At 36.5% G+C, this 27422-nt stretch overlaps 1 protein-coding gene across 1 annotated transcript in view; it reads left to right on the top strand.

Moving 5' to 3' along the window:
- The window catches only part of TBC1D19 (TBC1 domain family member 19), a 177186-nt gene that overhangs the window by 35282 nt on the left and 114482 nt on the right, over positions 1-27422 (top strand). Inside the window, exons 4-7 of the mRNA XM_033213934.1 lie at positions 248-323; positions 17190-17264; positions 18744-18807; positions 20127-20173. Coding sequence (XP_033069825.1) covers positions 248-323; positions 17190-17264; positions 18744-18807; positions 20127-20173 — 262 coding nt within the window. The remainder of the gene's footprint in view (positions 1-247; positions 324-17189; positions 17265-18743; positions 18808-20126; positions 20174-27422) is intronic.

The following is a 27422-nucleotide window of genomic DNA, read 5'->3' on the forward strand; positions in this document are numbered from 1 at the left end:
TTCTTCATGAGAATGTTACGTCCATGAAAACATTGAATATTATCTCAATCACCACCATATACTTAGTACCTAGAATGGCCCAAGTATTTGTTGACTAAATCAACCTATTTTCTTAATAAAAACAATACATTTTGATTATAAAATGAAATGTTACTGGGAAAACAGTTTATAACACGGACTACAGAGGTAAGTAATAGCTAACCAAGAGAGTAATGTGTGATATTTAGCTGCCTCTTTTTGCTCCTAGGTTTCCTTTACCTAGTCATCCTGCTGCACCTCCTGAACATCTTAAAGAACCTTTGGTATACATGAGGAAAGCACAGGTTGGTTTTTCATGCCAAGTTATGTAATACAGAGCAAAAGATCATTCTTGATGTCAGGAGTATGTATTATTAGTTTTGAAATACTGAGTAAGAACCACTAAATTGATGTTAATGGTATTTGTATATTCTTCCATTTTATTTTCAGTAACCAAGGATCATACCTATTTAACTATGGCAACCCTGGAAAAAATGTTGTAGAAGGGGAAAAATAATCTACCATACTGGCCTGCAATTTAAAATATGATACAAGTATAATGTGGCAATCTATTTTTCATGGCCTGTGATATTAAAGGAATGAAATGTGAATGAACTGACACCCTCTTTCCTTAAAATTTTAGTCTTTGAAGCCAGTGTTATTGATAGTGTATTTAAAATATATTTGTTCTCACAGTAGGCTGTCACCTATTAATTGTATGCTGTTATAGAACTCTGATAAACCTGCTATCAAAATGGGTTGGCAAAAAACTAGGAATAAAATAACTAAATAATTTAAGCATAAAAACTAGGAATAGTTGTTAAAATGGAAACTCAAGAGGTTCTAGCACATGCCCCTAGCTTTTTTAACTGTCCTTCATCTCAGCACAGCCTCACTCACCTCCCCACAACCCAGTCCTGTCCGTAAGCCTTCCTCACAGTGCTGTTTGAGTGGGACTCTGTGACTGCCACTGCTGAGGCACGTAATGAGCACCACAGTCAGTTGGCCTTCATTCTCCAGCATAGCCTCAGAGATGGATTTTTAAAACCTTTTTTGGTATGAAATATTTCAAAGGTACCTTAAAGAACTCCCACGAACCCATCACTCAACTTCTACAGTTATCATCATGATTCTTCTGCTCTTGAAAATTTTCTGCAGAGTCATCACATTCCACAACAGTGGAAATTAGGCAGATTTTTATTTTTATTTTAAAAAATCATCAAAATTAGTTGGTGAAAAGAAGCAATAGAAATAAAAACCTTGGAGATAGTTGAGGAAGTATATATTTCTGTCTCTAGGTGGTATCTTTTACGGCTGGAAATCAGTTAATGTTTATCAATTTGTCATAAAGCATAATAAGTCATACATATGTGAAAGAATTCTGTGGTTTTTTGTTATAAAGATTTAAACTCAAGAAAATAAAACTAAAAAGATTGGGTCTGAATATTTTTTAGTGAAATTGAGAATTTCTAAACAGTAACGAGAAAGTATCAGTTTTAACATACTAGGTGTAAGAAACAAAACATAAAGGTTTTTTTTTTTTTTTTTTAAATCATGACTGAAAAGAAGAGATAGAGAGGTAAATAATAAGTCCACTCTCAGAGCTTCCTGCTAGTTGTTAAGAATATATGTGAGTGATAGGTACATGTATGATACTCCGCTGTTTTCTTTCTGGACTTTCCCACTTATATCAGGGATCTGCAAACTACAGCCCCTGGGCCAAATCCAACCTGCCACCTATTTTTATAAGGCTGGTAAACTAGGAATTTTATTTTTACTTTTTACATTTTTAAGTGGTTGAAAAATCAAAATAAAGATAATCTTGTGACACATGAAAACTATATGAATCCCTAAGATATGTTTTATTGGAAAATAGTCATGTCCATTCATTTGCATATTGGTTGTTGCTGCTTAGTTGCAACAGAGACCCATGGACTGCAAAGCCTAAAATATTTACTGTCTTCCCTTTCATACAAGGTTTGCCAATCCCTGCACTAAATTATTCATTCTTCAAGAGCAGGGATTGTGCTTTTTATCCTCAGCATCTAGCATAGTACCCAGCCCACAGAACACTTTTGATGAGGTTTGCTGAGCTAATTGATTCTTTAACTATGGCCATACTGATTACCTCCCCTATCAGTAAGTGTCTACCTGTCTTTCTATATTTGCTCTTTTTGAGACATTTAGTTGTTTAGCCCCCTATTTTGGGGAGCAATTCTCTCTTCTTTCCATGAAAGCTACCTAGTCTGGATCACATGTCATGTATTGCATCATGTTCTTCCTTGCATTTCATAATCTCTTCCCCATCAGACTTCTGTTCTGTCTGCCATTCTACTCCTTAGTCTAAGGCCACTTTTACTGTTTACTTTCCCTCTTCTCCCAAACTTTTGACCACTTCAAGAGAAAATCATGTAATTTCTGTGTTAACCATTATCTAGTCTCAATTCATTTATTTAACTTCCAGTGGATTCTTTTTGCTGTCTGCTAAGATTATATTTGTTATTCATTGTCTGTCTTCCATTTAGGTTGTTCTAAAACTTTTCCATGCTTGTGTGTCCCCTAATTCAACCTCTCTCCCACTCATTTTAAGCATTTCTCACTTATACTTTATAAAGAATATTCAGGTTATCTCATTCAAGCTTCCACAGCTTTATTCTTTTTTTGTTGCCACATCTCTTTTTGCTCCAGTCCTCTAAGATCAACTGTCTGCTGCACGTTTTTTTCCTGTGAGATCAAACTTAGCATGTCTCAAAGGTTTATGTTCTTTTTAAAATGACCATCTCTTCCTCAGCTTCCTATTTTTGTTACTAGTGATCAAGTGCTAAATATTATTTCTTCCCATAGTCTTACAATCTCCTCTTTCTGTTCATTACCAAGGCTGTTACCATAGTAGTCACAATAATGATGATGATGGTGATAATGCTGATAATGTTGCCTTTTATTGTTTACTTTATTTTAGACATTGTGCTTTAATTCACATCCTTATCTTATTTTTATACCTCCCAGCTTTCAATCGATCTCTCCCAATCTCCTTCTGTATTCTCAATACTATTAAATTTAATTATAAGCAGACGAACCCTTGTAGCTCACTGCCTTTTAACAAACCTTCAGTGATTATTCCCAGTTGCCCAAAAAATGAAGTTCCTATTCCAGAGCCCAGCATTTAAGAATTTTTACTATCTGTCCCCAGCCTTCCCCTTCCACTTTGTCAATCTCTGCTGTCTTATGACTGTCTTATGTTCCTGTCCAAGTGAATCATTTTGCCTTTCCCTCTTGCATCATTAACACTTTTTTGTATTTTGTTTTCCTGTCCTGGAAAGCCCTTTCTGCCTGTTTTGTGTTACGAAAATCCTATCTATTTTGTGAGGGTCAGCTCAGATGACATCTCTTCTCTGATGTTATTATTGATTACTCCTGTTGAAAGGGGATCGCTCTCTTGAACTCTGTTGAATAGCTCCCTGTTGTTTTATAGCCCTTAGCACAAATTACAATTTATTATAGTAATTGCTTTTTTTTATTTTTGAGACTGAGTCTTGCTTTATCGCTCAGGCTGGAGTGCAGTGGTATGATCTCGGCTCACTGCAACCTCTGACTCACAGGTTCAAGCAATTCTCATGCCTCAGGCCCCCCGAGTAGCTGGGATTACAGGCACCCACCACCACGCCCAGCTAATTTTTATATCTTTATTTATTTATTTATATTTTTATTATTATACTTTAAGTTCTAGGGTACATATGCATAACGTGCAGGTTTGTTACATATGTATACTTGTGCCATGTTGGTGTGCTGCACCCATCAACTCATCAGCACCCATCAACTCGTCATTTACATCAGGCATAACTCCCAATGCAATCCCTCCCCCCTCCCCCCTGCCCATAATAGGCCCCGATGTGTGATGTTCCCCTTCCCAAGTCCAAGTGATCTCATTGTTCAGTTCCCACTTATGAGTGAGAACATGAGGTGTTTGGTTTTCTGTTCTTGCGATAGTTTGCTGAGAATGATGGTTTCCAGCTGCATCCATGTCCCTACAAAGGACACAAACTCATCCTTTTTAATGGCTGCATAGTATTCCATGGTGTAAATGTGCCACATTTTCTTAATCCAGTCTGTCACTGATGGACATTTGGTTTGATTCCAAGTCTTTGCTATTGTGAATAGTGCTGCAATGAACATACGTGTGCATGTGTCTTTATAGCAGCATGATTTATAATCCTTTGGGTATATATCCAGTAATGGGATGGCTGGGTCATATGGTACATCTAGTTCTAGATCCTTGAGGAAGTGCCATACTGTTTTCCATAATGGTTGAACTAGTTTACAGTCCCACCAACAGTGTGAAAGTTTTCCTATTTCTCCACATCCTCTCCAGCACCTGTTGTTTCCTGACTTTTTAATGATTGCCATTCTAACTGGTGTGAGATGGTATCTCATTGTGGTTTTGATTTGCATTTCTCTGATAGCTAGTGATGTCGAGCATTTTTTCATGTGTCTGTTGGCTGTATGCATGTCTTCTTTTGAGAAATGTCTGTTCATATCCTTTGCCCACTTTTTGATGGGGTTGTTTCTTTTTTTCTTGTAAATTTGTTTGAGTTCTTTGTAGGTTCTGGATATTAGCCCTTTGTCAGATGAGTAGATTGCAAAAATTTTCTCCCATTCTGTAGGTTGCCTGTTCACTCTGATGGTAGTTTCTTTTGCTGTGCAGAAGCTCTTTAGTTTAATTAGATCCCGTTTGTCAATTTTGGCTTTTGTTGCCATTGCTTTTGGTGTTTTAGACATGAAGTCCTTGCCCATGCCTATGTCCTGAATGGTATTACCTAGGTTTTCTTCTAGGGTTTTTATAGTTTTAGGTCTGACATTTAAGTCTCTAATCTATCTTGAATTAAAATTCGTATAAGGAGTAAGGAAAGGATCCAGTTTTAGCTTTCTACTTATGGCTAGCCAATTTTCCCAGCACTATTTATTAAATAGGGAATCCTTTCCCCATTTCTTGTTTTTCTCAGGTTTGTCAAAGATCAGATGGTTGTAGATGTGTGGTATTATTTCTGAGGGCTCTGTTCTGTTCCACTGGCCTATATCTCCGTTTTGGTACCAGTACCATGCTGTTTTGGTTACTGTAGCCTTGTAGTATAGTTTGAAGTCAGGTAGCATGGTGCCTCCAGCTTTGTCCTTTTGACTTAGGATTGTCTTGGCAAGGCGGGCTCTTTTTTGGCTCCATATGAACTTTAAAACAGTTTTTTCCAATTCTGTGAAGAAACTCATTGGTAGCTTGATGGGGGTGGCATTGAATCTATAAATTACCTTGGGCAGTATGGCCATTTTCACGATATTGATTCTTCCTATCCATGAGCATGGTATGTTCTTCCATTTGTTTGTGTCCTCTTTGATTTCACTGAGCAGTGGTTTGTAGTTCTCCTTGAAGAGGTCCTTTACATCCCTTGTAAGTTGGATTCCTAGGTATTTTATTCTCTTTGAAGCAATTGTGAATGGAAGTTCACTCATGATTTGGCTCTCTGTTTGTCTGTTAGTGGTGTATAAGAATGTTAGCAGGCTCTGAAATTGAGGCAATAATTAATAGCCTACCAACCAAAAAAGTCCGGGACCAGATGGATTCACAGCTGGATTCTACCATAGGTACAAGGAGGAGCTGGTACCATTCCTTCTGAAACTATTCCAATCAATAGAAAAAGAGGGAATCCTCCCTAACTCATTTTATGAGGCCAACATCATCCTGATACCAAAGCCTGGCAGAGTCACAACAAAAAAAGAGAATTTTAGACCAATATCCCTGATGAACATCAATGCAAAAATCCTCAATAAAATGCTGGCAAACCGAACCCAACATCACATCAAAAAGCTTATCCACCATGATCAAGTGGGCTTCATCCCTGGGATGCAAGACTGGTTCAACATACACAAATCAATAAACGTAATCCAGCATATAAATAGAACCAAAGACAAAGACTACATGATTATCTCAATAGATGCAGAAAAGGCCTTTGACAAAATTCAACAGCTCTTCATGCTAAAAACGCTCAATAAATTCGGTATTGATGGAATGTATCTCAAAATAATAAGAGCTATTTATGACAAACCCACAGCCAATATCATACTGAATGGGCAAAAACTGGAAAAATTCCCTTTGAAAACTGGCACAAGACAGGGATCCCCTCTCTCACCACTCCTATTCAACATAGTGTTGGAAGTTCTGGCTAGGGCAATCAGGCAAGAGAAAGAAATCAAGGGTATTCAGTTAGGAAAAGAAGAAGTCAAATTGTCCCTGTTTGCAGATGACATGATTGTATATTTAGAAAACCCCATCATCTCAGCCCAAAATCTCCTTAAGCTGATAAGCAACTACAGCAAAGTCTCAGGATACAAAATTAATGTGCAAAAATCTTTATATCTTTAGTAGAGATGGGTCTCATCATGTTGGCCAGGCTGGTCTCAAACTCCTGACCTCAAGTGATCCACCTGCCTCAGCCTCTCAAAGTGCTGGGATTACAGGCGTGAGCCACTGGGCTCGACCTGTTATAGTAATTTCTGTATACATCTTTCTGACATTTTATTATATGCCTCTTGGAAGAAGTAACAGTTTAAAAATATTTTTACATAACTGCTGCATCTAGTACACTGGCCTTTATGTAGTAGAAGCTTAGTAACTGTATGTTGGATTGATAGTAAAGGATTTAGCCATCTCTTTCCCAGTTATTATAATAGTTTAAAGATATTTACTGAATACCTACTCAGTAGAAGATTCTGTGCTGCCGAAATTCAGAAATAAGTTAGATACAGATTCTGCCTTCAGGTAATTGCAAGGTTTAGTAATTGAAGTAAGACTTGGACACTAGATGTAATACAAAGTAAAAAGTGCTGTGTGACTAGTGGAAAGTGACTAGGAAGTTTCGTCCATGCACTGGGAAGGAGTAGTATACAAATGGTTTCTTACTAGGTTCTTCTTTGCCCGTTTTAACAAAAATGAAGCTTTAAAAATCCAGTTAGTGTTTCTTTTCACTTTGTATTCAGTAAAACATGGGCAGAAAATATTTTGAATTGAATTGAACTGGAAAAATTCATTTTTTTCTATTAAGATTTTATGAATTACTTTAACTTCACTTAGCTCTTGATCGTGTCTTCAGAGTTGGGTTATAAATCAGCTTCCTGCAGTTTCTGGCAAGCCACTCTAGTACTTAATTTTCTGAGCTCATGAGGTTATGAAGCTTCTTATTCTGCATCAGCATTTCCAAGAATGTTTTCTGCTAAATACTAACCTTGAGATATGCTCCACAAAAAAGAGTTCCTTGGACAAGTAAGTCTGCAAATTGAGGAACACTGCTTTCCTCTTGATGAATCACAATTTGTTATACTATTTTTACTGGACTTTATGTTTTAGAAGAGTTTTGAGAAGTTAGCACAGAGAGTTCTCGTAGATATCATACCCAGTTTCCCTTATTATTAACATCTTAACATTAGTATGGTACATTTGTTATAATTAGTGAACCATATTGATTGATACATTATTATGAACTAAAGTCCATATTTTATTTAGACTTCCTTAGTTGCAACATAATGTCCTTGTTCTGACCCAGGATCCCATCCAGGACACCACAATACATTTGGTTGTCATGTCTCCTTAGGCTCTTCTTGGCTATGCTGGTTTCTCAGACTTTCCTTGTTTTTGATGACTTTGGCAGTTTTGAGAAGTACTGTTCAGGTATTTTGTAGAATATCCCTCTCTTGGAATTTATCTGATGTTGTCTCATAATTAGACTGGGATTGTGGGTTTTTTGGAGGAAGATCACAGATGTAAAATGCCATTTACATTTATCACATCATATCAGGGTACATACTATTAGCATGATTTATCGCTGTTGGTGTTGACCTTGATCATCTGACTGAGGTAGTATTTGTGAGGCTTCTTCACTGTAATGTTACTCTTTTTCCCTCTTTCCATACTGTACTCTTTGGAAGTAAGTCGCTGCATATAGCCCATACTTAAGGAGTGGAGAATTATGTTCCATTTCCTTAAGGAGGGGTATCTACCTACATTATTTGGAATTCTTCTGCATGAAAGAGTTTTCTCTTCTTCCCCATTTATTTATGTATTCAGTTATTTATTTATATCAGTATGGACTCATGGATATTCATTTTCTACTTTGAGTTTTAATATTTTTTAATTTTGTTGCTCACAATTTATTTTGGCATGTTAAAGCTTTGGAGAAGTTCTGCAGGAAAGAAACCTGTTTAATTTTATTTAATCCAGTGTTGTTCAAGCTTACGTGATCATGAAACCCTATTTCCATGTAAAATACCTTGGGAACTACTTTGCTACACCCTTCAGTGAAAGCCGTATTTGAAGATATACAGTGTGATAAATATAAGTGCATGAGTTTTCTTGTGAAACAATACTAATAAGCATATAGATCCCTAATTATATCCTAGGTACCATTCTATTGCTGTACATGTACTCACTCATTTAATAATATTCACGATAACCCTATGAGGTGAGTTACTAATGTGGTCTTAGGTCTCACTTTACAAAATGAGAAAGTGGTAGAGCTGAGATTTGAAAATGGACACCCTGGCTCCAGAATTCACATTACCTGCTATTCAGTCTGTTTATCTAGCTCAGAAATGCTTAGGCAAACTCAAGATGTGCTATGTGGTTGAATTTATTCTGTTCTCTATCAATCCAGTAACCTTGGCAAATATGATAATTTTGTTAATTTTGCATTACTTCAGTTCTCACCCCCTTCCTAATGGTCTTTTTGCCTTCTATACTGCCACTCCAGTTCCTAAAATTTCCAATACCTTGAGGATAGAGCTCAAATTCTTTATTATGGCTTACAAAGGTAGAAATGATCTTGACCTCTTTAGTTCCAGTCTCATCTCTTGCCTTCTCACACTGTTCTTCCCCAGCCTGCCATGCACATACTTTCTCTCTCTCTAATCATACTTGACCTCCTCCACTTGTTGCAATAGGAGAACTTTTGCTTATGCCACTGCATCTGCTTGAAACTGCCTCCTCTCATCCCATATATTTCTGTCTATAGTTGAAACTGTCTCCTCTCATCCCGTATGTTTCTGGCTATAGTTGAAACTGTCTCCTCTCATCCCGTATGTTTCTGGGTATACTTGAAACTGCCTCTTCTCATCCCATATATTTCTTGCTAGCTTCTGCACATCATTTATGTTATCAAGTGAGATGATAGATTGTTTAGGAAGGCTCTCTGACTCCCAGATCTCAGATACTCAGGTACTTTTCCTGTCTTGTCCATCCTCCACACGGCAGGCCCCCTATACTTCTCTACTATAATACTTGGGTTGTTTGTATCATCACTTAGATTCTTTAGTCTCTGTGAAGTAGGACCTGAGTCTCTCTTTTCACCACTGTATCTCTAACATCTGGCACAGTCCCCAGTCCATGGTAGATAATAGATATTTTTTAAAAATTATGAATGAATGGCATAAAGAAAAAACAGAGAATATTCCTAGAAAATATTCAGACCCTTTGACGTAGTAATTCCACTTCAAGAACCTTGTATAAAGGAAAGAATCAGAAACACAGAAACTTATGTTCATAATAATAGTAAAAAATGTAAAAGAATCAAAATGGATAACAATAGAGCTTGCTTAAATATGACATGCTGTTTCCAAAAGAAACAATGCTATATAGGTATCAAAAATGTCATTTTTGAAGAATTGTAATGAATACAAAAAGGCATACATTATAATCTTATATGGAGAATGCAAAATATAAAACAATATAATTTCACTTTAATCCAAAATATATGTGTTTATATGTCTCAATTACACACATATATATGCATAAAAAATGAAAGACAAAATATTAATATTGGTTGTTTGTTTGATATATTATTTTTATAATCAGAGAAGAATTACTAAAATGTTTTTCTATTAGATACCTGGGTTATAATTATTTTAGTTTTTTTTTTGTCAGGGTGAAGAAAATAGTTTTCTGATTTTATAATTTCATACTTTTTTTTACATGCTATTTGTTTAATATATGGTTTAAAAGACATTTTATTTACCTTCATTGTTATTAAAAGGTAGTAATGCTATACTAATTTTTAAAAATAGTATAATCGTGAATCTTTTATAAATTTTTTGCTTCTCATACTTAGAAATTGCTTTATTTATGAAATTCCTGAAATCCTTTGAGTCAATGGCATAGATTCCAGTTATTAGGGAAATTTACTTGAAGGCAACAATAATTTCATTTAGAGAGGGTACAGGTTTGGATAAAAGGTAAATATCTTCCTATCTGAACATTTTAAATGTAAAAAACCATTCACTTTCCTTGTGGATAACATGAACGCTTTGAATTTATTTTGTAAGTCTTTTGGGTGAAAACCATCTATTTATTTATTTTGGGGTGCTAAATGTACACTGAAATTATTTAAATAATAGCACAGGCATAATAATGATGTTTTTTTTTTTTTTTGGCATTTCTTCTAAGACTTAGGGACTAATTATCCACCTCCACGAATAGGACCTGAGAAAAATTGTTGTCTATAAAACTGGAGCTAGAGTGGACCTCAAGTTTATCCAGTCCAAACTCTGGCAAGTGTTCACTTCTCATCTCCTTTTGCTCCAGGACTTCTGGAAACAAGGAGCTCATAATTTCACTGAGTTAAGTTATATTTGAGGTAAATATTTCTAATTGTTGCAAAGTGTCTTTTTCATATTACATAGTTGTCTGCTCCTTACTACATTTACTCACTGATCCTCATTTTGTGCTTGGCACATAGACAGCTTTCAGTATATTATTATTTAGTCAGTGAGTCAGCGAGTGAACAAAAGAATGAATGGATACCACTTAATTAAGATTAGAGTTCTTGAGGGAACCTAAAGGATGGCCAAGCTTGAAAGCAGCCGCTTGCTTCTTCATCTTGGATTTCCCCTCATTGTCAGGAAATTCTGTTCCTGTTTCTGATAACTATGGAACTGACTCCTTTGACCATCCAAGATTTCAATGGAAATGACTTCACTGACCATCTGACTGAAGTTCTTGCAAGAGATACCTTGGAAAAGACCTCTCCACCTTGACATAGTGTTATAGATATGGGACAGAGGATAGACGTGGCCAACAACTGGGGTCACTTTTCTTTCATTATTTGTAGGATTTTCAAGGAAGTAGTATATGTTCAATTGACAATGTTCAAGTTTAGCCATATCTAGCTTCCTGTTTCTTTGTTCATTCTTTCGTGTTTTTTTCTGTAGTTTATGACATATGGACTGATAGAGATCTTATGAACTTTTTGTAAACTATCTCTGTCCCGTATTATTTGTGTATCTCTCTTACCCTCCTGACTTCCACTACAAAAGTGATGTGTTTCTTAGTGACAGGAATGCTGTTTTATTCATCTTTAGTGGCATGTATTTAATAGGTGGCTAATAAATATTTGCTAAATCAATGTATTTTCATCATTTAAAAACTCAGATAATATACCTCATTTCCCCCTGTTCTAGTTATAAAAAAGCCCCACTTTTCTGAGTTGGATATACTCTTTTTTTTCTTTCCTCAGTGCTTAGTCATAGTATTTCTCTGTTCTGGGTCATTTCTAGGTTCCTGCTTTAATTGTATAGCTCAGAAAAAAATGATAATCAAATAAGTTTTAATCAGCACTTCTTACATTCTTAACAGTCTTTCTCATTATGCTTTTACGTGTTATTTTTAAAGTTTCCTCATTTGTAAAATGATAGTAATGATACACATCTTGTAGGTTAGTAAAATAACGTGTAAACACATGTAAATCGCATAGTTGTGTTTCATCAATTCTTTCTATTCAGAATACTTTCTTATGATGTCTAATTTGTTTTCTGTGTAACTTTTTCTCTTGACTTCTTTCTCTATATATCTAATGTTAAATTTAGAGTTGGTAAATTGAAATTCTTGGTACAAAGTGATATCTATTTGGACAACTGTGATTCATCGCTTTACAGAAAATACCTGAATGAGTTGTTTTTGCCAAAATAATTATTTAAAGGATAAGTTAACAAATATTCAACATCTTGTCTAGGTGTCATTCCAAAAGTTATCTTTCTATTTTGAATGGTCTTCATGTTTGAATTTTTAGTGAGTTTTATGCTGTTTTAAAATTGTGTATTGCAGTCTTGAAAATTTGTATAGAACAGCTGACCCTTAAACAATGTGGCGTTTAGGGGTGCTGACCCTTCATGCAGTCAAAAATTCACATATAACTTTTGACTCCCCCAAAACTTAACTACTAATGGCCTACTGTTGACCAGAAACCTCACTGATAATATTAAGTGGATTAACACATATTTTATATGTTATATATATTATATACTATATTCTTACAATAAAGAATGCTAGAGAAAGGTAAATGTTATGAAGAAAATCATAAATAAGAAAAATTATTTATTAAGTGGGAGTGGATCATCATAAATATCTTCATCATAAATTATCATAAATCATCTTCACGTTGAGTAGGCTGAGGATGAGGAAGAAGAGGAAGGGCTGGTCTTGCTATCTTGCCTGGCAGAGGCAAAAGAGGTAGAGGAGATGGAAGGGATACAGGAGAGGCAGGCACACTTGGTGTAATTTTACAGAAATACATTGGAACTCCCATTTGACATTTTTACTTCTTCATTTTTCTAAAAATATTTCTATATGGTTCCAGTCCTCTTTCACTGTTTGCTTTAGTTTTAAAGGTCCGTGTTGCAAAATGGACCTTTCTATGATATGGACACTGAAGTCAAAAGCAGTCTTGAATAATCAGAACTCTTCTGCCAGATTGTCTGATGTCAGTTTGCTTTTTGGCACTGCTTCTTCTATGTGTTCTTCCTCATTTTCTGACAGTGGTCTGGAAGCACTCATCTCCATCAAGTTGTTTTTAATTACTTCCTCTGGTGTGGTGTCTATTAGCTATTGAATTTCTCTAAAATCCGTATCTTGCAACCCTTCACTCCCAACCTTTTTTGGTCATATCTACAATCTCTTATTTCCTTGATTGACTCTCTTGTAAATCCTGTGAAGTCTTTACAACATCTGGAAACAGTTTTCTCCAGCAGTAATTTACTGCTTTGGGCTTGATGGCTTTCACAGCTTTTTCCATAACAACAATGGCGTCTTCAATGGTATGTGTCTTCCAGACTGTTATGATGATCTCTGTATTGGGTTTTTCTTCCATAGCATTGGCAAATCTTTTCCATAGGGTGCTGTATATAATGAGCCTTAGAGGTCCCTATGACCCAGACCTAGAGGCTGAATTAGAGACATTGTGTTTGAGGGTAAGTAGACCAATTTGATATCTTCTTTGTTGAACTCATGGTGTTCTGTGAGGTGAAGGGCATTGTCCAATATCAAAAGAGCTTTAAAAGCAATCCTTTACTGACAAGGTACTTCCTGACGTCAGGGACAAAGCATAAATTGAACCAATCCAGAAAAAGGGTTCTTGTTGTCCAGGCTTTCTTGTTGTAAAACCAAAAGCCTGGCAATTGATGTTTATCTTTTCCCTTCAAGGCTCAGGGGTTAGCAGCTTTACAGATAAGGGCAGTCCTGGTCCTAAACCTAATTGCATTTACACAAAATGGTAGAATTAGCCTATTTCTCTTGCCTTAAATCCTGGTACTTGCTTCTCTTACTTACTAATAAAAGTCCTATGTGGCATTTTTTCCCCCCTAGAATAAGGCACTCTCTTCTGCATTAAAAACTTGTTCAGTCAGATATTCTTTTTCCTCAATGATTTTAATGGCATCTGGGAACTCATTTTCTGCCTCTTGGTCAGCAGAAGCTGCTTCTCTTGTTATCTTGATATTTTTAAGCCAAACTGATTTTGAAAATTATCAAACCATCCTTGGCTGGGATTAAATACTCCAGCTTTAGATCCTTTACCTTTCTTTTGCTTTAAATTGTCATATAATGACTTCACTTTTTCTCAAATCATATTTGGAGTCTATAGGTATGCCTGTTAGTAACCCTGCACCCACATAAAAGTTGTATTTTCAATACTAGATAAAAGAGTATTTTGCAAAAAAGAAAAAGGCGAGGTTTTCACCACTGGTGGTGTAGCTACAGCAATGACTTCATGAGTTTCCTTTTCTTATTTTACAGTGGTCCTTATGCTGGATTAATTTCTCTTGAAGTGATGGGCAACTGCAGCTGCAGGCTTCAATCTTGCATACATATCAAGCAATTCAACATTTTCTTGCAGTGTCATGACTTTTCTTCTTGGGAGCATTTCTAGCATCACTAGTGGCTTTTTGTATGGGTCCCATGCTATTATTCAGGGACAATATTGTGCTCAACACAATAAAAAAAGTGAGACAGTGAGAGATCATTTTTTACTGCAGTACACAATTTACAGGCCTGTGGAACTGCTCACATGGAGATGATTAGCATCACCCAGGGTTTCAAGCAGATACTCACAGCACTTGAATTCACTGCAATAGCAAGAGGAGGTAGCTACAAAATTTTTACAGTAATATAGTATGTTCTACAGTTAATTTTATGCAGTTGTGATTTAATACTGCATCTTTATAAATGTTTGTTTATATTTCTCTCAATTTCAAATGGTACCATGTATAATCTGAAAGTATATATATGTTTTTAATAAATCTTAATTTTCTATAATAGTTTTGTGTATACTTTATGGTAGGAAATGATAAAAGAGGCTACTAGTATCTACATATATTTTATACATTCGGAACAAACTCAACTTTTTCTTAAAATTTTCAGTATGTCTAGGCTATGTGGTTTGTCTGTGAGGTTTTTTGAAATTGTTGCTCATATTAGAAAAAATTTAAATATAAGTAAACCCACACAGTTCAAGCCTGTGTTGTTCAAGGGTCAACTCTGTATATTATGAGCTACACATCGATGTCTATTGTATTTAATAACTTTAGTTTTGTTTTTATGTCTGAGAGTTAATGCCTTTTTATCAATTCTAGAGCTGTTTGCATGAGTGATTGAAAATGAGAACATCTGTAGCCATAATTTAATAGCTAGCAGTTTGGTTCCTTATGATAGGATAAATAAAAATCCAGGGATTGGATTTTTAATATGTATGCCAATTTTATTTTATTGCGATCATTTAATTAGAAGTATTTTTTAATAAGCTTTTTCTTACCTGTTTCCTCCACCATTGGGGGTGGGAGGCAGCAGGTAACAGAAGGCTCGTTAGAGGAAATGATACTTAATCTGACATCAGAAAGGTGAATGAGATTTATCTGAATAAGGTGGGTGTAAAGATATTGAATGTGGAAGGTAGGTTGTATCATTATAATAAATGTTTACTCATTAACAATGTACCCAAATAAGAGGTACCAAATAAGTTTTGGATCTAAGAGAATTATTTATAGTTAAGGAGAGAATTAAAATAGGCCAATAAATAGAGTTAATTTGGGGGCTATTTCATGTAATGTATTGAGTATGCTTTTATTCTTGAAAATCTGTTTCTATAAATGTAGTAAACTGAACTTTATACATTTCACAAAGCTCGATATTTATCCTTCAGATGATTTTTTTCTGTTCATTCACTGCTTGGGCCATTGCATTAAAATTTTTAAAAAATACTTGCAACATTACTTAGAGTAGAAATCTGTTTAATTATTGAGCACTATTATGTGCTAGACACAGTGTGATTTGTACCATGATAGGTGAAGGACAGGGTGCTATGAGAGCCCATAAGCGAAGTCACCTAATGCTATCTTGGTTGGGTACCCGGTGAGAAAAGTCTTAATGGAGGAAGGGATATTTAAGCTGATACCTAAAAGGTGAATAAGATTTATTTAGGCAAGAATAACAATGTTGGAGGTGGGAGTTGAGCTTGCAGAGCAAATTTCAGATAAAGAGTAATGTATTTGAATGTGTGTGTTGAAGAAGCTATGAATAATGATAGCTGTAGTAAAAGCCATCACTTACTGAATGATAATTATATTATGCCACTGTTTGAGTCAGTTTACATGTATTAACATCTTTAATCTTTGTAGCAACCATATAAAAGAACTGTTATTATTATTCCACTTTCATAAATTGATTATTACTGTTCTTTATGAGTAATATACAGTTCTCTCTTTGTTTCCTTATTAGGTCTGAATTTTGGGACTTTGGTATTATTTTATTTTGGTTTCAGTGACCCAGAAGTGGTCTGTAGGCATATTTAGTAAAAAGACAAAAAACATTATTATGGCATTTTTGCTTGTCATTGAAAAGAATAGTATATTAAAATATGGTATTTATGGATGATCAAACCTAGGACTATTAAAACTTAATTTCCATTTTATAACAAATGGAAGGGATAATGAAGAAGGTAATCAATACTGTGAAAAATAGTCAGACAAATCCAGATTGTGGCACAGTCTAAAAGATAACTGGCCTGGACCTTTCAAAAAAGTCAGTATCATAAAAAAGAAAAGAACAGAGAGATTCTGGATTAAGCTGCTCTGAAAGAGAGAGACATAACAACCAATGAAATGTATTGCATGAATTTTGAATGGATCTCAGATTTTAAAAAACTCTACAAGATATATGGAAATAGCTGGAAAATTTGAACATGTATCGACTAAGTATGACATCATGAAATATTAATTTTCTTAGATATAATAATGATATTGTGATACGTTGGAAAAAGTCCTTATTCTAAGAATGTGCATGCTGAAGTATTTAGGGGTGAAATTTCATTTTTGGGAAAATTACAATGTAATAAAAAAATTTCTGTACATTTTTACCTTTTACTAGGTCATTAATGGGATTCCTAAGTATTAAACATTTATGAAATGCTTAAATTTAACTTATCTTTTTATCTGATAGAAAAATGTTAGATAGAAAATGTCAGATAAAAAGATAAGTTAAATTTAAGCATTTCATAAATGTTTTCTATATAATGTTTATTACCATATGACTTGTTGACATTTAAAAAAAATCTATGCTTATTCCCATCCTGAACTAAAATGTCAGTTATTTGAGGACTGAGGCTTTCTGTTATTCACTGCTTAATTCATAGCACAAAGGATAGTATCTGGCATATAGTAGGCAATAGTCAGTATTTGTTGAGTGAACTCATAAATAGGGATAACCAATCTCAACCAACCTTACCATTTCTATGTAATTCGTAATATCTTTAATATTTTTTATTAGTTTTAGTATTGTTACTGGAAAAGATAATTGATTGTTTTTTATGTTTCAGGGAAGTTGGGAAAAAAGAATTCTGAAGAGTTTAAATAGTATGTGCACTGAACTGAGTATCCCTCTGGCACGAAAGGTACTTTTAAACATTTTTCTGTTTAAGTATTTCATTGTGAATCAAATATGAGAAAGTATCATGAAGTTATATAACTGTTAGGCACATTTATTTATTTATTTATTTAGAGACAGAGTCTTGCTCTGTCACCCAGGCTGGAGTGCAGTGGCACGATCTCGGCTCACTGCAACCTCTGCCTCCTGGGTTCAAGCAGTTCTCCTGCCTCAGCCTCCCAAGTAACTAGGACTACAGGCACGTGCCACCACGCCCGACTAATTTTTTTGTATTTTTGGTAGAGACGGGGTTTCACAGTGTTAGTCAGGAGGGTCTCGATCTCCTGACCTCATGATCCGCCCACCTTGGCCTCCCAAAGTGCTGGGATTACAGATGTGAGCCACTGCGCCTGGCCTATTTATTTATTTTTACTAGTATATCAACTTGGTTTGAAACAAAAATCTGTAAAACGCCAATTATGTGGGTACATTCTATATAGATTTCTATTTCGTGTGCTATAATTATTATTGTAACAAACCTGTGTCTTTGCAAATAAATATAAATATGAATCTGTAGTATAGATGAGTTAGGATTTGGCTGTAGAGATTAGCAATATGCTTTAAATATTTTAATTACCTTTAGTCTCCTTACTTTTTGGCTAATTAGCACAATAGCCATATTTCTTGAATCACAGAGTTCAGGCATACTGTGATCTTGTAACAGGCAATACGGTACCATCTTTCGGTATTAACATAGGAAACAAAAAGGATAATTTGTCTTCTCTCTGTAGAACTGGAATTCTATTTAGATCTAATATTCAACACTTATGTTACTCTGAGCATTGAGGAGAAAAGATGAGAAAGAAAAGAAAAAACACTTGAGGGATGGTTTGTATTCTTTGTAGCTGCTCACAAGTAGGAGAGACCCAGTTTCCCTTTACTTCATTCTCCCTATCTGCTATTTATTCCCTGTTGTTGGACAGGATGTAGTGGGTATACTTTGAATAATATCCAAGGAAAAATTCCTGAAGTCACCAGAAGGATGGTATTTAAAAAGGATACATTTATATTAAAAACTGTCTAAATATGTAGTATTGTATAATATACTGCCTTTCATAAAGGAAGATAATGCTACTAACTCTTAGTCACACTCTCTTGGCCAGTCCCCCTTATGATGCTTTTCTGAGTCTGCTGGATGGGGGTAAGAGATATAGTATGTGGCTGGGGAGCAGTTTTTCTTTGTGAAATGTACTGGCCAGTACAGATCACTTACCTTCTTTTATTGGACTCATTAGCACCATGTTCTAACTAGGCCATTGAGACTAGATATAATAGTTAAATAATAATTTAAATGCAGTTACCCCCCAAATTCGACATGTTTAATGAAATTATTTATCCTGTTATTGTAGTTTATATAAGCTTTTAAGTAAGTTATTGATTCTTATTTTTAGTTATATTGCTAGACTTCAAAAATGAAATGAAACCAGTTTTAAATTACCTTTTCCAGAGGCCAGTTGAAGAACAGAAAGAACTTCTTAATAAATGGAATGAAATGGGAACTGATGAACCAGGTATGTGAACAATTTTTTCTGAATGTAGTAGTGGAAAAAGATTGCCTTCTTAACTGTGGATGCAAAATAACATAATTAACGATTCTTTTGTGAAGATGTTAATTTTCCTTCTCATTAATTTTCTGTCCTCTGGAAAACCAGAATTAGACTGGCCTATTCAAACTCCCAGACACCACATGCAACTAATAAATACAGACATCAGGAGCAGCTTTTTGCTTGTTTGTTTGTGTTTTTAGAGACAGGGTCTTGCTCTGTTACCTGTGCTGGAGTGCAGTAGCCTGATCACAGCTCCCTTTAACCTGAAACTCCTGGGCTCAGAGGGTCCTTTCACCTCAGCCTCCTGAGTAGCAAAGACTACAGGCACACATGCACCACCATGCCTGGCTAATTTTTTTATTTTTTTGTAGAGATGGGGTTTTGCTATGTTGCCCTGGCTCTCTCTGTTGAGCTCCTGGCTTCAAGTAATCCTCTGATCCTCCCACCAGAGCCTCCCAAAGTGCTGGGATTACAGGTGTGAGCTACTGTGCCTGGCCTTATTTATCCTTTTTTAAAGCAGCGTTTAGAAACATTTTTATAAAATAATAAATTATCCAGTGGATTTTTGAGATTCTTGTCTTTTAATTAAGGTAAATATGGTGCAAGCTTAATTATATTGGGTTGTTAAAAATAGGATAAATAGTGAAAAATACGTTTGAAGACTTTAAAATGTTTTAAAGAATTTATTTTTGTTCATTTTAATATTTAAAATATAGTCAATTTTGTAAATGTAAAATGAATAACAACTATACTTCATTTACTATGATAGATGCCTGTAATTGTATAGACAGACATGTACATAACCCCTCCTCCCCCTCCTTTACCACTGCTAAAATACATGTAGGGGACTAGGTAAGATATAAATACCATAATAGAGTTATTATGTATAGTTATTTGAGTTCAAAAGGGGGAATAGTTTAATACAACTAGAGGAATTCACTAAGAATGCATTGTTTGTATTTTAAGTACATTGAAAATTCTTATATAGAACCTTTATGTTACATTGACCTTGTTTGGCCAATTCAGTTATAAATAATTATGATCTGTGAATAGGATGCTCTTAATTTCTTCCAGAATATATCATCTAGGACAGGAAGGGCAGAAATTGTCTTTTCATTTTAGTGTTCTCTGTACTTAATGCAGTGTATGACAAATAATTGATTCTCAAGAAATGTTTGAATTAATCTATCTGTATGATAACATATGAAAGAATGATTACATTTATTTAATAAGACTTCATATATTATTAGCTGAAATTTTGTTTATAATCTATCTTATTCTAGATTTAAGCCTTTTCAGACCTGTTTATGCACCTAAGGATTTTCTTGAGGTAGGTTCTATTGGATAAATACACATATATTAATGAACGAATAATGTGAATAAATGATGATGTAAAAATATATCAAGGCAGAGGGATTAGGATGTAAAAAGCCCCAGAGTCATTGAAACAGTGGAATGACATGATCAGATCTGTGTTTGAAAATTACTGTTCGAAAATATATTGGAATATGGAAAGATTAGCATGGGGTAAATCAGTTAGGATAATTTTGATTAAAAAATAGTGACTGTAGGAAGTGGGTTCCAGGATGATCAAATATGAACAGCTCCAGTCTGTAGCTCCCAGCATAATCAACACAGAAGATGGGTGATTTCTGCATTTCCAACTGAGGTACCTGGTTCATCTCACTGGGACTGGTTGGCAAGTGAATGCAGCCCATGGAGGGTGAGCCAAAGCTGGGGGGGGCATCGCCTCACCTGGGAAGCACAAGGAGTTGGGGGATTTCCTTTTCTGAGCCAAGGGAAAAAAGAATTTCCTTTTCTGAGCCATGACAGACTGTACCGGGAAAATTGGGACACTGCCAACTAAACACTGCGCTTTTCCAACAGTCTTAGCAAACGGCACACCAGGAGATCATATCCTGTGCTTGACTCAGCAGGTCCCACGCCCATGGACCCTTGCTCACTACTAGTCTGAGATCGAACTACGAAGTGGCAAGCCTGGCTAGGGGAGGGGCATCTGCCATTGCTGAGGCTTGAGTAGGTAAACAAAGTGGCAGGTGGCTTGAATTGGGTGGAGCCCACCACAACTGAATGAGGACTGCCTGCCTCTGTAGACTCCACCTGTCGGGGCAGGGCATAGCTGAATAAAAGGCAGCAGAAACTTCTGCAGACTTAAACGTCCCTGTGTGACAGCTCTGAAGAGAGCAGTGATTCTCTCAGCACAGTGTTTGAGCTCTGAGAACAGACAGACTGCCTCCTCCAGTGGGTCCCTGACCCCTGTGTAGCCTAACTTGGAGACATCTCCCAGTAGGGGCTGACTGACACCTCATACAGCCTGGTACCCCTCTGAGACAAAGCTTCCAGAGGAAGGATCAGGCAGCAATATTTGCTGTTCTGCACTATTTGCTGTTCAACAGCCTCTGCTGGTGAAACCCAGGCAAACAGGGTCTGGAGTGGCAAACTCCAACAAACCTGCAGCTGAGGGACCTGACTGTTAGAAGGAAAATTAACAAACAGAAAGGAATAGCATCAACATCAACAAAAAGGACATCCACACCAAAACCCCATCTGTAGGTCATCATCATCAGAGACCAAAGGTAGATAAAACCACAAACATGGGGAGAAACCAGAGCAGAAAAGTGAAAATTCTAAAAACCAGAGTGCCCCTTCTCCTCCAAAGGATTGCAGCTCCTTGCCAGCAATGGAACAAAGCAGGATGGAGAATGACTTTGACAAGTTGACAGAAGTAGGCTTCAGAAAGTCGATAATAACAAACTTCTCCAAGCTAAAGGAGGATGTCCGGACCCATCACAAGGAAGCTTAAAACCTTGAAAAAAGATTAGATGAATGGCTAACTAGAATGAACAGTGTAGAGAAGACCTTAAATGACCTGATGGAGCTGAAAACCATGGCATGAGAACTACGTGATGCATGCATAAGCTTCAGTAGCCGATCTGGTCAAGTGGAAGAAAGGGTATGAGTGATTGAAGATCAAATGAATGAAATGAAGTGAGAAGTTTAGAGAAAAAAGAGTAAAAAGAAATGAACAAAGCCTCCAAGAAATATGGGACTATGTGAAAAGACCAAATCTACGTTTGATTGGTGTACCTGAAAGTGACAGGGAGAATGGAACCAAGCTGGAAAACACTCTTCAGGATATTATCCAGGAGAACTTACCACACTAGCAAGGCAGGCCAACATTCAAATTCAGGAAATACAGAGAACACCACAAAGATACTCCTCGAGAGGAGCAACCCCAAGACATGTAATTGTCGATTAACAAAGGTTGAAATGAAAGAAAAAATGCTAAAGGCAGCCAGAGAGAAAGGTCAGATTACCCACAAAGGGAAACCCATCAGACTAACAGTGATCTCTCAGCAGAAACCCTACAAGCCAGAAGAGAGTGGGGACCAATATTCAACATTCTTAAGGAAAAGAATTTTCACCCAGAATTTCATGTCCAGCCAAACTAAGCTTCATAAGTGAAGGAGAAATAAAATCCTTTGTAGACAAGCAAATGCTGAGAGATTTTGTCACCACCAGGCCTGCCTTACAAGAGCTCCTGAAGGAAGCACTAAATATGGAAAGGAACAACCGGTACCAGCCACTGCAAAAACATGCCAAATTGTAAAGACCATTGATGCTAGGAAGAAACTGCATCAACTAACAGGCAAAATAACCAGCTGACATCATAATGACAGGATCAAATTCACACATAACAGTATTAACTTTAAATGTAAATGGGCTAAATGCACCAATTAAAAGACACAGACTGGCAAATTGGAAAAAGAGTCAAGACCCATCAATGTGCTGTAATTTAGGAGACCCGTCTCACATGCAGAGATGCACATAGGCTCAAAATAAAGGAATGGAGGAAGATCTACCAAGCAAATGAAAAGCAAAAAAAAAAAAAAAAAAAAGCAGGGGTTGCAATCCTAGTCTCTGATAAAACAGACTTTAAGCAAACAAAGATCAAAAGAGACAAGGCTATTACATAATGGTAAAGGGTTTAATTCAACAAGAAGAGCTAAGTTCCTAAATATATATGCACCCAATACAGGAGCACCCAGATTCAAAAAGCAAGTCCTGAGAGACCTAAAAAGAGACTTAGACTCCCACACAATAATAATGGGAGGCTTTACCACCCCACTGTCAATATTAGACAGATCAACGAGACAGAAGGTTAACAAGAATATCCAGGACCTGAACTCAGCTCTGCACCAAGCAGACCTAATAGACATCTACAGAACCCTCCACTCCAAATCAACAGAATACATTCTTCTCAGCACCACATGGCACTTATTTCAAAATTGACCACATAGTTGGAGTAAAGTACTCCTCAGCAAATGTAAAAAAACAGGAATCACAACAAACTGTCTCTCAGACCACAGTGCAATCAAATTAAAACTCAGGATTAAGAAACTCACTCAAAAACTCTACAAGCCAGAAGAGAGTGGGGGCCAATATTCAACGTTCTTAAAGAAAAGAATTTTCAACCCAGAATTTCATATCCAGCCAAACTAAGCTTCATCAGTGAAGGAGAAATAAAATCCTTTACAGCTAAGCAAATGCTTAGAGATTTTGTCACCACCAGGCCTGCCTTACAAGAGACCCTGAAGGAAGCCCTAAACATGGAAAGGAACAACCGGTACCAGCCATTGCAAAAACATGCCAAAATGTAAAGAACATCGAGGCTAGGAAGAAATTGCATCAACTAACGAGCAAAATAACCAGTAATATCATAATGACAGGATCAAGTTCACACATAACAATATTAACCTTAAATGTCAATGGACTAAATGCTCCAATTAAAAGACACAGACTGGCAAACTGGATAAAGAGTCAAGACCCATCAGTCTGCTGTATTCAGGAGACCATCTCACATGCAGAGACATACATAGGCTCAAAATAAAGGGATGGAGGAAGATCTACCAAGCAAATGGAGAACAAAAAAAAGCAGGGGTTGCAATCCTAGTCTCTGATAAAACAGACTTTAAACCATCAAAGATCAAAAGAGACAAAGAAGGCCATTACATAATGGTAAAGGGATCAATTCAACAGGAAGAGCTAACTCTCCTAAATATCTATGCACCCAATACAGGAGCACCCAGATTCATAAAGCAAGTCCTTAGAGACTTACAAAGAGACTTAGACTCCCATACAATAATAATGGGAGACTTCAACACTCCACTGTCAACATTAGATAGATCAATGAGACAGAAAGTTAACAAGGATATCCAGGAATTGAACTCATCTCTGCAACAAGCGGACCTAATAGACATCTATAGAACTCTCCACCCCAAATCAACAGAATATACATTCTTCTCAGCACCACATCGCACTTATTCCAAAATTGACCACATAATTGGAAGTAAAGCACTCCTCAGCAAATGTACAAGAACAGAAATAACAACAAACTGTCTCTCAGACCACAGTGCAATCAAACTAGAACTCAGGACTAAGAAACTCAATCAAAACCGCTCAACTACATGGAAACTGAACAACCTGCTCCTGAATGACTACTGGGTACATAACGAAATGAAAGCAGAAATAAAGATGTTCTTCGAAACCAATGAGAACAAAGATACAACATACCAGAATCTCTGGGACACATTTAAAGCAGTGTGTAGAGGGAAATTTATAGCACTAAATGCCCACAAGAGAAAGCAGGAGAGATCTAAAATTGACACTCTAACATCACAATTAAAAGAACTAGAGAGGCAAGAGCAAACACATTCAAAAGCTAGCAGAAGGCAAGAAATAACTAAGATCAGAGCAGAACTGAAGGAGATGGAGACACAAAAAACCCTCCAAAAAATCAATGAATCCAGGAGTTGGTTTTTTGAAAAGATCAACGAAATTGACAGACCACTAGCAAGACTAATAAAGAAGAAAAGAGAGAGGAATCAAATAGTCGCAATAAAAAATGATAAAGGGGATATCACCACCGACCCCACAGAAATACAAACAACCATCAGAGAATACTATAAATGCCTCTACGCAAATCAACTAGAATATCTAGAAGAAATGGATAATTTCCTGGACACTTACACTCTCCCAAGACTAAACCAGGAAGAAGTTGAATCCCTGAATAGACCAATAGCAGGCTCTGAAATTGAGGCAACAATTAATAGCCTACCCACCAAAAAAAGTCCAGGACCAGATGGATTCACAGCTGAATTCTACCAGAGGTACAAGGAGGAGCTGGTACCATTCCTTCTGAAACTATTTCAATCAATAGAAAAAGAGGGAATCCTCCCTAACTCTTTTATGAGGCCAACATCATCCTGATACCAAAGCCTGGCAGAGACACAACAAAAAAAAGAGAATTTTAGACCAATATCCCTGATGAACATCGATGCAAAAATTCTCAATAAAATACTGGCAAACCGGATTCAGCAGCACATCAAAAAGCTTATCCACCATGATCAAGTGGGCTTCATCCCTGGGATGCAAGGCTGGTTCAACATTTGCAAATCAATAAACGTAATCCAGCATATAAACAGAACCAAAGACAAGAACCACATGATTATCTCAATAGATGCAGAAAAGGCTTTTGACAAAATTCAACAGCCCTTTATGCTAAAAACGCTCAATAAATTCGGTATTGATGGAACGTACCTCAAAATAATCAGAGCTATTTATGACAAACCCACAGCTAATATCATACTGAATGGGCAAAAACTGGAAAAATTCCCTTTGAAAACTGGCACAAGACAGGGATGCCCTCTCTCACCACTCCTATTCAACATCGTGTTGGAAGTTCTGGCTAGGGCAATCAGGGAAGAGAAAGAAATCAAGGGTATCCAGTTAGGAAAAGAAGAAGTCAAATTGTCCCTGTTTGCAGATGACATGATTGTATATTTAGAAAACCCCATTGTCTCAGCCCAAAATCTCCTTAAGCTGATAAGCAACTTCATCAAAGTCTCAGGATACAAAATTAATGTGCAAAAATCACAAGCATTCTTATACACCAGTAACAGACAGGCAGAGAGCCAAATCAGGAATGAACTTCCATTCACAATTGCTTCAAAGAGAATAAAATACCTAGGAATCCAGCTTACAAGGGATGTAAAGGACCTCTTCAAGGAGAACTACAAACCACTGCTCAGTGAAATCAAAGAGGACACAAACAAATGGAAGAACATACCATGCTCATGGATAGGAAGAATCAATATCGTGAAAATGGCCATACTGCCCAAGGTTATTTATAGATTCAATGCCATCCCCATCAAGCTACCAATGACTTTCTTCACAGAATTGGAAAAAACGGCTTTAAAGTTCATATGGAACCAAAAAAGAGCCCGCATTGCCAAGACAATCCTAAGTCAAAAGGACAAAGCTGGAGGCGTCACGCTACCTGACTTCAAACTATACTACAAGGCTACAGTAACCAAAACAGCATGGTACTGGTACCACAACAGAGATATAGACCAATGGAACAGAACAGAGTCCTCAGAAATAATACCACACATCTACAGCCATCTGATCTTTGACAAACCTGACAAAAACAAGAAATGGGGAAAGGATTCCCTATTTAATAAATGGTGCTGGGAAAATTGGCTAGCCATAAGTAGAAAGCTGAAACTGGATCCTTTCCTTACCCCTTATACGAAAATTAATTCAAGATGGATCAGAGACTTAAATGTTAGACCTAATACCATAAAAACCCTAGAAGAAAATCTAGGTAGTACCATTCAGGACATAGGCATGGGCAAGGACTTCATGTCTAAAACACCAAAAGCAACGGCAGCAAAAGCAAAAATTGACACATGGGATCTAATTAAACTAAAGAGCTTCTGCACAGCAAAAGAAACTACCATCAGAGTGAACAGGCAACCTACAGAATGGGAGAAAGTTTTTGCAACCTACTCATCTGACAAAGGGCTAATATCCAGAATCTACAAAGAACTCAAACAAATATACAAGAAAAAAACAAACAACCCCATCAAAAAGTGGGGAAAGGATATGAACAGACATTTCTCAAAAGAAGACATCCATACAGCCAACAGACACATGAAAAAATGCTCATCATCACTCGCCATCAGAGAAATGCAAATCAAAACCACAATGAGATACCATCTCACACCAGTTAGAATGGCAATCATTAAGAAGTCAGGAAACAACAGGTGTTGGAGAGGATGTGGAGAAATAGGAACACTTTTACACTGTTGGTGGGATTGTAAACTAGTTCAACCATTATGGAAAACAGTATGGCGATTCCTCAAGGATCTAGAACTAGATGTACCATATGACCCAGCCATCCCACTACTGGGTATATACCCAAAGGATTATAAATTACTCTACTACAAAGACACATGCACACGTATGTTTATTGCGGCACTATTCACAATAGCAAAGACTTGGAATCAACCCAAATGTCCATCTGTGACAGACTGGATTAAGAAAATGTGGCACATATACACCATGGAATACTATGCAGCCATCAAAAAGGATGAGTTTGTGTCCTTTGTAGGGACATGGATGCAGCTGGAATCCATCATTCTTAGCAAACTATCACAAGAAGAGAAAACCAAACACCGCATGTTCTCACTCATAGGTGGGAACTGAACAATGAG

The sequence above is a fragment of the Trachypithecus francoisi genome, unplaced genomic scaffold (genome assembly GCF_009764315.1).
Source record: "Trachypithecus francoisi isolate TF-2019V2 unplaced genomic scaffold, Tfra_2.0 Lachesis_group1, whole genome shotgun sequence".
NCBI lineage: Eukaryota > Metazoa > Chordata > Mammalia > Primates > Cercopithecidae > Trachypithecus > Trachypithecus francoisi.